At 47.8% G+C, this 13068-nt stretch overlaps 1 protein-coding gene across 3 annotated transcripts in view; it reads left to right on the top strand.

Moving 5' to 3' along the window:
• The first annotated feature begins 4778 nt into the window (after positions 1-4778).
• Positions 4779-13068, top strand: part of ADCY8 (adenylate cyclase 8) — a 218765-nt gene continuing 210475 nt past the window's right edge. For 2 of the 3 annotated variants that reach the window (XM_033419778.2, XM_033419777.2), the window contains exon 1: positions 5598-7772. In XM_033419778.2, coding sequence (XP_033275669.2) covers positions 6816-7772 — 957 coding nt within the window. In that variant the 5' untranslated portion in view covers positions 5598-6815. Of the gene's footprint in view, positions 7773-13068 lie in introns of all 3 variants that reach the window. The other variant, XM_004265316.1, reaches the window with a different exon arrangement.

Genomic DNA, 13068 nt, shown 5'->3' with positions numbered 1-13068 from the left:
AAAAGTCAGATGGGCTTGGAAGAAACATTAAGCAAGGATTCTCACGAGGCTAAAGGAGATACTCCCACACTGGGTCAGAAGGAGAGAAAGGAAGAGACAGAAAGACAGAGAGACAGATAGGAACAGAGAGAGAGAGAGAGAGAGCTCTTGTGTGCTAAATAATGGCTTCCCAGGGGTGTCCTAGAGAGGATCCAGCACCCTAAAGAGGCGGGGCAACGTGTTATGTCAAGCACACGGGCCGTAAGCTGACCTGGGAAGGCTCTCCTGTCTTCGTTCAAGGGAAGCAATGCAGATGCTGCTGGTCCCATAGGGACCGTGTGATGTGGACAAAAGACGGACTGCCTCAGTGGTGACCTTTATGAATAGACAGCTAAAGACCAGAGGGCACGCATGTTTATGGATGCATACCCTCCTCCCTGCCACCCCCGCCCCCGCCACACACACACCTGGGTACTACACAAGGGCCTGGATAGATGGCATCTTCCTGGGATTAGGAGGGTACAGATGAAAGCCTCAAGAAGGATGCAAGTTAAATGTCTCACAGACTGGGTGAAAACAGAAATACATTGATTTTTGAAAGGTGAGGAGATATGTTTCTTTCACACTTAATCAATGGATTGAGATTCATATATACGACTACATAAATGCATATAGATTTACTTATGTTATCTATAGACTTTTAGCCGAAGTATTCTACATAGATCCCAAAGATCTCCAGGAGGGTATGAGTAATGCAGTGAAATAGTTTAAAAAATAAGAAGTGTCTGGTATTAAAATAAGAATCAGGTAGATTTTAAAAGAGAGAGAGAGAGAATAGGGGAAAATCATCTGCTTTGCTTCCCACTGTCTGATCATTTTGCCCTAAGACTTCTTAAGTGTGTCAAATTAAAAAGCAGGTATTAAACCATGGCCAAAAGGTTTGGTGATGGTGATACTTTTTGTTTTGTTACTACTTCTTTTAGGTCACTTCTTAATAGTTTCTCCAATGAGCTGTACGTGTGTGTGTTCTTATTATCATTTCAGTAAGTGAAGGCTTCATAAGTGATATCACAGTAAACTTATACTCTAGTTAAACCAGAGACAAGGGAATCATCTTTTAAGAAGAAAACAGTGTTTAAGTCTGTCTCCCTTGAAGATTTCTTCCTCTGACTTACCTAACTGATGAATTCCGCATATAAATACGTTGTCTCAGAATTGCTTTCCCATTGATGAGACTGTCTTCTTTCAGGCACCAGAATCCAATTTAAGCTAGTTCCCGCAAAGATCCAAAATGTATACAAAATTTTCCCTCTCTTACATTTTACAATGCAAGAAAATACGTGATGGGGGTAAAATAGACATTTCATTTTTTCTAGTGTATATTCTGCTGCATTCCAGATGAAGTGTGAGTGCAAAGGTTTTCATTCATAGACCACTTCCATGTATAAGCCTTATTTACTTTAGACATTGACTGTCCCTGGAGTTCCTTCAAAGCAGTCAATGCCTTTGATACTTGGTAAGAGCAGTGCTTCCAGGCAAGACAGGCATATCCTTTTCAACGCCCCCGCTCTCCCCGCAGCTTCGTTGAGGTATAATTGAAAATAAAAATTGTGTATATTTAAGATGTACAGCTTGACGTTTTGATATACAATATGAGTTTATCACAATCAGTAATTAACATATGTATCACCACATATAGTTACCATTTTCTTTGTTTTTTTCCTTCGTGTGTGTGTGTGTGTGTGTGTGTGTGTGTGTGTGTGTGTGTGTATGAGAGAGAGAGAGAGAGAGAGAGAGAGAGAGAGAGGACATTTAAGATCTATCTTCTTAGAAAATTTCATGTACTTTTCCTTTAAGGACTTCCAGCTTTGGAAGCTGCCTTGTCATAAACACCCTCCTTCCCTTTGGAAACAGGATCTCTCTGGTTTCAGGTCCCCTTCCTGAACTGAGTCCATCTTTTCTCTTACATGTGAATATTTTATATGTCTTCAGTGAGTGTTAGGGTTTCTATGGGTATTTTGCAAAGGCCAGAGCTCTTATAAAATTTAAATTCATGTATTAATACAGTTAGCCTAGAAAGTCAAAGAGGCTTTTGAGAGAAACGAACTTCCCTTCTTAAATATATCTACTATAAGTGTGGCCAATGGTATGCAGCAAGATCATAAAACAAATATGTTCTTTTCCGATGGGCCAAAAGGATGTTCTGCCACTTCCACCCTCAGCCAAATGAAGTAGAGGGCAACGATTCATTATTTTGGTTAAATACAATATGTGAAAAAATCTGCTTTTCCACAAACTAGAAATAATGTCAATGGCTTGAACTGAGCAAAACCTAACAGACCCTCTAACCAAACAAGAATTGGTTGTGCTACCTCATCCATTTGGAGTCATCCTACTAGACTTCTCAAAGCCCAAACGTCTTAGAAGTCTCTTATTTAATTTGCATTTGGAAAGTCAAAATATACTTCACATGTTCTTGTCTATCAGTCCTATTTAGGTGAAATGTGTTGACTGCCTGTGGTAACATTTTTATTGAGCACATGGAAGCCAGATTTATACAATCTAAATTTGATTGCTGGAATTTTGCTATCGATGAGATCCTGGGCAAGTTCCTTAACCACATGGAGCCTCAGTGCCCTGGCCAGTAAAATGGGAATAATAAAAGATAGAGAAGGCTCTAAGTCAGAGAACTGATGGGACGATTAAATGAAATGGTTGTAAAGATGGTTGTAAAGGGAAAAGTATGCCATCAATTCTTGCTAATCTTATTATTATCTCTATGTACACTATAGTTGCTAGAAACTAAGGGATATGGACCCAGGGAAAATCAGTCTTCTCCTTCAATGAGCTCACCACTTCATGGGGAGAGGTGAGAGAAAAATGGGTAAGCCAATGGCGTAGAGCCAGTGCCTGTAGTAAGAGCCATACTGGAGGAACCAGAACAGACTTTTGAACAACAGAAAAGGAAACCATTAATTCTCACTGGGAATATCAGGAAAGCCTTCGCTCAGAGACAACATTGCTCAGGCTTTGAAGGATCAAGTGAGTAGTGTTTTGAGGGAGGGAAATGGGGGGAATAGAGGGAAATTCCAAGAGGAGGGAACTGTGTACAAAAAGACATTGAGTTGGCAAAATACTGTCTCTGGAACATAGTCAAGATCCAGCCATAATAAATATGCAAGGAATTAAGTGAACTTAATTCACTTAATTAAGGTCCATGAGAGCACCATGAATGAGAGGTCCATTATAGCCTCAAAGCAGTGTGTTGACTTCGCTTGTTTTAAGTGATAATCATTTGGTGGTTTGCAGATTCCCAAAAGCCTCTTGATATGTGTACTGAGCCAATGCTGTCATTCAAAAACAGAACTTGGGGGTGTCTGAACGGCACTGTGTCATCCCAACAAGAAGAATAACATTTGAATCTAATTGTGTCATCTGTGCTCTTATTTTCAAACAACATGCCCTAACGGCCCTACAGCAAAGGAACTTTCAGAGGAGTCAGTACACCAGATGCAATGTTTTCTCCCTGCTATGTTAGTTTCAACCTCTGAGTTCAGGAAATTCTTTGAGCGTCTTTCTGTAGCATGCTATGCTCATTCATCAGCCTGAGTCATTTTATCTGATTGGGTCCAATCTCCCCCTCCTTGGCAAGCCTCCTTTTGCTGCTGAATAAATCATCCTGGGATATGTCCAGGAGGAAGATTTTCATAGGAAAGTTCCATCTGCATTCAACCCCTCATTTATTCAGGCTGAGCTCTCAGGCTCCCAAGGAGAAAGAATTGAGAAAAAAAAAAGAGGTGTGTCTTCCACTGCCAAGTTTACTAATATGCTCATTAGCACAGATGACTTGGGGCTATGCCTGCAGATCAGGACACAGCTCTCCACACACATCCTGGCATAGGGTCTGCAGTAACCTGCCTCCCTCTCCCACCCAGCCCTCTGCCCTATTGGACTCCCTGCCTCAAGTCAAGATATTGATTACCCACCCTAGAGTTTCAGGAGAGCTGGCCAGGCAGAGTCCAAGGAATTTAGGAAGGGAGAAGCAAATAGCATTTCTTTCTCAAGGATGTAATACCTGGGATTATTTCATTAAGGTCTAGATAACTGCAAAACCGAGTTTTGGGGGAAGCGCTTTGCCCTTAAGTTCCAGCCCCACGGAATAGTCCAGCTATTCTGGGATACCTTTACTTTGTTAACAAGTTAATTCATCTACAAACTGGGTTAAAGATAGAATCGACCTTCTTTCAATTCAAAATTGAGCACTTAATTTTGTTTCCTTTCTTGAGCGGTGTAGTTGTAGAGTGCAACTCTAAGGGATTAGGATTAAAGGAGTCTTTTCCAGGGTGTGTATGACATCCCAGAAATCTACTGTTAAGGGAGATCGGGGAAAATGTTGAGTCTTCTTTCTACTTTTGGGGGGATTCTATGTGCAAGGTAGTTGACCAGTTCTGGGTTTAAACCGAAACCCGTGTGTGTGGAAAAGAAAGACTTAAAAAGGAAATAATGCAATCTCGTGTTTCTGGGACACGGTGGACACAAATAACCCTGGAGATGGTGTGTGCCTCTGAGGAGGGAGATCGGGAAAGATATTCTTGCCCAGGGCAAGCAAAGGGAGGGGAGTTTCTCCTAGGGAAAGCAGGGGAAATCGTCCGCCCAGGGGGGCCTGAGGGAACAGCGTGGAGGTCTTTGGTGCTTTCAAGGGAAGCCATGGGGAGCCGCGAAAGCGCCCAGGGCCTGACGTCATTGGCCATCAGCTGACTGTGCTCAGGGCCAGGGCTCCACGGGCTGAAGCCGCAGTTCCACCGTGGCTCCGCCACATACAGCCGGGCTCGGGACTAAGGCGCTTCCGGCGGACCCGGCGCCCGGAGCCCTTGCTCGGCCCGGCGCGGGCGCAGACACCACGTGCCCACCGTGTTGCGCCTGGATCTGCCCCGAGCTCCGCCAGGGGCTTTGTCCGCAACTGCTCGCCGGAGCTCGGCGGGCGGGAAACCGGGCTCGAGAGGGCGGCTGAAATGCCTTCCCCACGCCCTCCGTTCTCGACCCCTACTGTAAGCGGGGAGAAACTTGGCCCTCCGAGGGCCCTCGCATTCTAATGCCTCGCGCTCTCCATCCCTCCGGATTGGTGTAGTAAAGAGACTCCCTCAGGAAGCTGCCGGCCTCTGCAATTGCGGCTTCTTGGGGGTATTTTGCTTTTAGCCCGAAAGTTGGCTTTGCCAAAAGACGCCCCAGTGGGGAGAGCGTAAAGGAGACCCTCTATGCCTTCGCGCTGGGCTCTCGGAGTCCGTGGGCAAAGCGGCTTACGAGTCCTGGCTCCGCACCTGCACAGGACCAAAGCCAGTGCCTAAAAAAGAACAGCGTTGGAACCGGCCAGCTCGGCCAGCTGGAGCGCTGCATCTCCACGCCGGGGGCTGGTCGGGGGCGCCCGCCCCGCCCGCCCCCCCAACCCCATCGTCCTCTCCCACGCGGGTCTGCCCGTGCCGCTGCCTTGAAGACCTGGGGCGTCCTGGCCAGATCTGGGCGCCAAGTCCACGCCACCACCGCCACTCCGCCCCCGCCCCGTTCCGGGGGCGTGGCTTGGCGTGGGGGCGGGTCTAAGTCTCCTCCGGTGTCCAACAGCTCAGACAGGTCTCCAAATTCTTCCCTGTCGCCCGGCGCCCGCAGCGCGCTTCAGAGCGCCAGGGTGGCACGCGGCGCTCCCCTGGATCCGGCGGCGACTCAGGCGACTTCCCCGCGGCCTCGGGCCTCCCTTCTCGCCCAAACCTCACACCCGCCGCACCCACCAAGCTACGGTTCTTAGCCTCAGCGACCTGCACCAGTGGCTTCTCCTCGCCCTCGGAGCTGTTGGCTTTGGAGCCCTCCCCACTTTTTTCCTGCCCTCGCCTCCTGCACCTCTCAGCTCCGGGCCAAAGGGATTCCAACGAGCGAAGTGAAGGGGCTGAGAATCTTGTGCTGCGACCCCTCAGAAACACAGCTGGAAAGGCTGACTTCGTCTTGTAGCCGCGACTGGGACCCTGAGGCCCTCCCCCTTCCCCGAGGGATGCGTCGGGCCAGAGCCAGCGCTGCGCTGTCAGTCTTCGCTCAGGAAGTGGAGACAGCCAGAAATGAACGCGGGAGGGAGCCTCAGCACACCCGCACTTCCAAATTAACTGTTTGGTGACTTGTTAGCGCTGAGGCTACCACCTCGCCAATCCTCCCGCTGGGCACCCGCCACCTCACTGTCCCCCACTCCTCCCCCTTCATTACCCCCGCCCCCAGCTCCGCCCCGGCTCCCCATCCCGGCGCAATGGAGTTCTCCGAAGGACTCTGTTCCAGCCAGAGCTGCTAACTTCGCACCCATCTGCGCTGCCGGTCACCCCCGACCAGCCCCCCCTGCAGCCGCCGAGTCGTGGGCGTCCCGAGCCCAGTGCCGCAGCCAGGACCCGCCCGGCGCGCAGCTGAAGCACGGAGCCCAGGCGCCTGGGCGCCTCTTGGAGAGCAAAGGCAAAGCCAAGACGCTGAGTCGAGACCCAGCCAGGAAGCCAGAGGCCGGGAAGGGGGCTGCGTGGCTCAGAGCGCCGCGGCTTCTGCGGACAAATAGCCCCCGCTGCCACGCACCCAAGCTGCGCGGGCTGGCGGGAGGGCGACGCGCGAGGACGCAGGGGTCTGCGGCGGTCTTCCAGACGCCCTTTGGCCCGGGGCACACTATGACCTGACGTGCGGGGACCTCCTGCCCAGGGCGGCTGGGGATAGAAGGGCTCGCCGCCAAGCTCCCACCAGGCCGCCTTTGGGTCTTTCGGGACCCCTTCCCGCCGCGGCCTCCCGCAGGTTCTGCGCCTCCCTCCCAGCGGCCCGGCGCCATGGAGCTCTCCGATGTGCGCTGCCTTAGCGGCAGCGAGGAGCTCTACACCATCCACCCGACGCCCCCGGCCGGCGACGGCGGGAGCGGCTCCCGGCCGCAGCGGCTGCTGTGGCAAACGGCGGTGCGGCACATCACCGAGCAGCGCTTCGTTCACGGGCACCGGGGCAGCGGCGGCGGGAGCGGAAGCTCCAGCAAAGCCTCGGACCCTGTAGGCGGCGGCCCCAACCACCACGCGTCGCAGCTGGCCGGCGACTCGGCGCTTCCCCTCTACGCGCTGGGCCCCGGGGAGAGAGCGCACAGCCCCGGCTGCACCAAAGTCTTCCCGGAGCGCAGCGGCAGCGGCGGCGGCGGCGGCAGCGGGGGCGCGGGCGACCTGGGCTTCCTGCACCTCGACTGCGCCCCGAGCAACTCGGATTTCTTCCTCAAGGGGGGCTATAGCTACCGAGGGGTCATTTTCCCCACCCTGCGCAACTCCTTCAAGTCCCGGGATCTGGAGCGCCTCTACCAGCGCTATTTCCTGGGCCAGAGGCGCAAATCGGAGGTGGTGATGAACGTGCTGGACGTGCTGACCAAACTCACCCTCTTGGTTCTCCACTTGAGCCTGGCCTCGGCCCCCATGGACCCGCTCAAGGGCATCCTGCTGGGCTTCTTCACGGGCATAGAGGTGGTGATCTGCGCCTTGGTGGTGGTCAGGAAGGACACCACCTCGCACACCTACCTGCAGTACAGCGGCGTGGTCACCTGGGTGGCCATGACCACCCAGATCTTAGCAGCAGGTCTGGGCTATGGGCTCCTGGGAGACAGCATTGGCTACGTGCTCTTCACACTCTTCGCCACCTACAGCATGCTGCCGCTGCCGCTCACCTGGGCCATCCTGGCTGGCCTGGGCACGTCGTTACTGCAGGTGGTCCTCCAAGGGGTCATCCCCAGGCTGGCGGTCATTTCCATCAACCAGGTAACTCCCGCCTGCCTTGCTCGTCCCCTGACTCCCCGGGGTTCTTTCGAAATCGCTTTTCTAAGAGGCAGGTTTGCCTCTCTCCCTTTGAGTCCCCTCCCCCAGCCCGACACAGTGCCTTGCACCTAGGAGGTCCTGGGTGTTCGTGGGATGCCATTGCTCTAGAGGAACTGAAACTAAATGATCTCTAAAGTTTCTATCATCTCTACTCTTCTACTCTGATTCTGTGAGTAATTCTTTGACATCAGCTAAGAAGTAGTCTTCCTTTTGCCCCTCATACATCCCCCAGGAGCTGCCCTCAGTCTCTGGAGCAAAACACAGAAAGGGAGGGGAGCATCCCGATTTAGAAGGTGACCCACTCCTTAGCAGCTTTACTCATGAGAGTTACAGCAGGGTGTCCTAAGGGACTCTGAGATTCTGAGTTAGGTTTCTCTGTGTCTTTGCGCCACAAATCCTCAGTTCTCGAAGGAATCAACATTTGTTAAACGCATACTAAATAGCTGGTGCTGGGTACCTTACTTAAGCTATCTCACTAAGTCCTTCAGACAAGCCTGTGACGCTCGTTTTTTTTCTTTATTGCCTTGGGGATCTAAGGTGCTATCTTCTCTTGCTACAGGATCCAACCCCAATGCTTTGAATAAATCAACCTCAGGACTTTTGGGGCTGGTGGAGAGGGGTAGCAAGCATGTCATTGGCAGAGAATGCAAGTTTTGCTTGATTGAAAGGGGGTGTTTTGATGTAGATGGTTTGAAATATTTAGGTGGAACCTGACTCTTTAGGTCGCTTTCTCCTTTCTCCCCCTTTCTTCCTATCTTTCCCCATTAAAAATGGATGTGTTTCTGTGAACAAAGTTCTCATTGTCTGTGAATGAGGAGCTAGATGATGACTCTATTGTTTAAATTCCTTGAAATCAATTGATAATTAATGATCTGGCACTTTCTTGGCCAAATGTCTGGTAGGTAACAAGAGAGTGAATGGGGATAACAGGAGAGTTTTATGGGAACTTCTCCATAAAAGTGAGGGAAATGTATCAGCTGGAGTGTTTTCAAGTAAAAAGCTGATGAGAGGTGCTTGGACATCAGAGGCTCCTCCTGCAGTCTGGTTTGAATAGATGGTTCTTAGGATAAACAGGTACAACACCTATGAAAACTGCTCATGACTTTTAGGGCGCTGGTACCGTCAGAGTGCTTTACCCATCATTGACCTGCTGGACTCCTAGTTGATTTGGGATTCTCTCTCTTCTCGGATGGCTCTATATGCATTTGCTTAGGTTACTTATCTGGTTGGCTGCTCTTACGGTGCTTTTTGAAGTCTCCCTGGGTAGAGCAAAGAGCATATGAAGTACATGGCTATGGTCATCAGGCATGAAATGGGGGGATGAGAGCCTCTGTAAGTAAGGTCTGACCCGTTGAATTTTTCTTATTAAAAACAATAATGAGGGATTTCCCTGGTGGTGTAGTGGTTAAGAATTTGCCTGCCAATGCAGGGGACACGAGTTCGATCCCTGGTCCAGGAAGATCCCACATGCCGCCGCAGAGCAAATAAGCCTGTGCGCCACAACTACTGAGTCTGCGCTCTAGAGCCTGCGAGCCACAACTTTTGAAGCCCACACACCTAGAGCCCGTGCTCCTCAACGAGAGAAGCCACCGCAGTGAGCAGCCCGGGCATGGCAACAAAGAGTAGCCCCCTGCTGGCCGCAACTAGAGAAAGCCCGCGCGCACAGCGAAGACCCAATGCAGCCAAAAATAAATAAATAAATTTATAAAAGAAAGAAGGGATTACAAAAAAACATAATGTTTTCTCAGAATAATCATGAACCTTTAATACCCATATATGATAAAGTCTCAATTTGGGATTATATAAAATTATATTTCAACTGTGTTTCTGAATCTTGTTTACACGTGGATTTGAACCCGAGTGTCCTCTGAATCTCTCCCTTTCTTCCAATTTCTCTCCTTCTGTTTTGCATTTTCTTTATTATGTACCTAGACGTCAGCTGACCTCTCCTTGCTCCTGTTCCCTTTTTTTCCCTTTCTCATCTTTTCTGTCTCCTTCTCCTTCTTCCTTCCCCTTCTCTTCTCTCACTATAAGTCGTTTTCATAATACATCATAGCTATCTGACCATTTGCAGAAAATTCCATTTGTCATAACCCACTGCTTCTCATGCAGTAGCCTTCCTTGGTACACATTACTAAAAGACTTTGTCAAGTAACTTTGGAATAGTATTTAGAATAACATCCTAAGTAGCAAATTATGAATATTTTCAAAGTCCTAAGTATAGAGACACTTTTCTTGCCAAATGAATCCAGAAAGTAAATTTTGGCTCCATATTTGTTTTATGCTCCACTCAAATACTACCAGATGGGAGAAGATTAAAAATAACCCTCAAATGTCTTCCTACTCCCACCCCATCATAAACAATCCTTTAGCGTGAAAACCAGAGTCCTGGTGTATGTATACCAAGCTCATTCAACTTTCTGTTTGGGTAGCAAATGTAGATGAACAATCTTTTCATAAGGTGTCACCTTTTGCCAGACTCTGAAGGAACGAGCAGAGCGCTCTCCTCTGATTTTAGGTGCTGAAAGAACCTTTGTGGCTTTGGCCACAAAAGGTTTTCCTTTGGCGCCCTCTAGAGGTTTAAGTGTCTTTCCTAGACCTTGTAGGTGGATAAAGTAGAGAATTAATCGCTTTAAAAAAAAAAGAATCTGTGATTTTTTTTTTAATCAGTATTGTTTGGTTTTCCCTGTTTGGTGACATACAAGAAATACTTAACACCTGCTAACGACCTCGGTTAGAAACTGGAATAAAATCCTGACTCCTTACCATGGCCTACTGGATCCTCTGTAAGTTGGTGCTACTTCTCTCGCTAATTATATTTCTGTCTCTTCTACTCCTCAGCCTCCAAATATACGCTCTATTTTCTTGTCTTTCAAATATCCCAAGCTCTTTCCCACTTCTTCACTTCTTAGGCTTTGTGACTGCTGCCTAGGACAATTTTTGCCAGGTCTTCACATGACTGACGCATTCTCAATATTCCAGACTCAGTTCAAATGCCACTCCCTAGTAGTGACATGTCTTATTTTCTCCAGAACACATATACCATCTGAAATTATCTGACTGGTCTATATTTATTGTGTTTTTTTCCCCCAGCCCCACACCCTCACAAGAATGTAAACACCGTGTAAGAGCAAAGACATTGTCTATGTGTTTATCCTTTTATCCTCAGCACCTAGAAAAATGCCAGGCACGTGGTAGGCACTTAATCACTGAATGAACAAGAGTACTCACTGCATAAACAATATTAGAAAATAGCCAAGTCCCCTGACGTTGTGTTGGTGAAAGCTTTCTACACACACACACGTAAATGTGTGTAAAGCAGTCTTTTACACGTAAACACCTTTGGAGAAATCAAAGCACAGTCAAAATTCTTTACATCTGTACAATATTTTACATGTAACCAAGAGCCTTTACATACACGATCACATCTAGTGCTAACAAACTGATGGTATCATCCTTCACTTTTATTTCAGAGAAGAAATGACAGATTCTTAGAAACTTTAAAGGCACATCCCAATGATGATGAGCCTGACAGGTGGTGAGGTCAGGATTCAAATCCTAGCTCAGAGCCAGTCATTCTTCAGAAACCTTTCAGAGGGTATCCTTCTAAAAACATAAGCATTTGAAATGACTCAAGAGCAGCGAGAGGTACCTGTTTCACTACTCAAGAGAGTAATACCCCGTATAGCCCACGAATTAACATTTAATGAAAAAGCCAAAGGGCAATCCTAAGGGGAAAGTGATTGAATTGCTGGGAACAGGCTCTGTGTAACTAGCTCATCGTCTTGCTCAGTGGGATATAAATTTATCAACTGAAAGCCATAAACACTGGCGTATCTTCTTTCTCTACATTAATCTTGATTCCCATTAAGAGGATGGCTCATGTTTAACTTAACATTTTCAAGAAGCAGGAAGCTAGAATGAGGATACAGTAAACACACCTCGGCAGGCTGTTTCACTTCACTGAAAATGCCATTTTCAAAAGGAACAAATGAGCTGATAATTGCCTTCTCTAACCCAACCTTGAGAATCGGCTTCTCCTCTTTCCCTCTGGAAGAAAATTATATCTGTGGCTTGACAGGGTAACGACCAAGCTGCAGGTCTCTGCAGATGCCCTATATGAAGAGAGAACGCCCTGTATTCATTTATCTATCGCGTACTTTCCACTGTGGTTACGAGGTAGAACCTTAAAAGGGCCAACCAGGAGGTCCCTTGCTATCAGCAAAGAAATAGTTTGTTTTCTCCACTCAGTGAACAGTTAGACGAAAGTCGTGAACTTCCCACCCAAAGAGGTTCTTGTCCAGGGCAGATGTGATCCCCGTGTATTTTCTAGGTCTAAGTGGCACTGGAAATACTGAGGAGCCCTGAGAAGGTTCAAAGCCCAATTCAAAGGATTCCTTTTCCTTTCCCCCTGAGAAAGTTCAGCTACAGGTAGCACTAGGGCTGTAGGTATTCCTTCCTTGGGGAGCCTCACTCATTTCAAGTTAAATCAGCTTCATTATGTGATTCAGGCTACAGACAGTAGTGCCTTTGTCCAGATTCTCTCTACGACACAGAATTTTCCACTTCTTAAACAAATTGTTTCTCTTGCCAGTTCAATTTACCCATCTAAAAATTCATTACTAAATGACATTATGTGTATAAAGAAAATATTAATGATAAGGTTGTATTTGGTAGGTTCTCTCACCAGGGAGATACATTCTAAGCTCTGTTGCTGTAGTTAGCATTTGATTCTGTCTTAACTGCTGGTGACAATAATACGAGTTACCTAACTTTTGAAATTCATCTCATTCTCATTCTTCAGCTCATTAGTGATAAGATGATGAAGATCATTTAGTTATTGGAAAACTGAGAGGCAGCAATATTTAACTACAAAGACTGCTGCATGATGCTTCCCTCTTGGGATTCTAAAATGTCACAGCTAGTGGCTAATTAGCCCTCTGTACCTCTTGGTGAGGCATAGAAGCAGAAGTGTCAGAATGGAGGTGATTTCTCCAAGGTAGCTCTATGAGCAAAGGCAGCCAGGTATACAAATCCAGGTGAGTTAGTGCTCAAGGTCATGCTGTCAGATTTGAATTTCTCAAGCAGCAGCCTTTTCTTCCTTGTCTTACACACATCCAAACGAAACAGAAAAGACTAGAGCCAGAAGAATGCTAATTAAATCATGATCTTTAAACTTGATTAATAACGAGGGATTTTTAGCTTGCCATTTGGCCTTTAAAAAATCCTTTTGGGGAAA

This window comes from Orcinus orca, chromosome 17 (assembly GCF_937001465.1).
Source record: "Orcinus orca chromosome 17, mOrcOrc1.1, whole genome shotgun sequence".
NCBI lineage: Eukaryota > Metazoa > Chordata > Mammalia > Artiodactyla > Delphinidae > Orcinus > Orcinus orca.
Note: the sequence above shows the minus strand (reverse complement) of the source record. Positions and strands in the feature narration are given on the sequence as shown.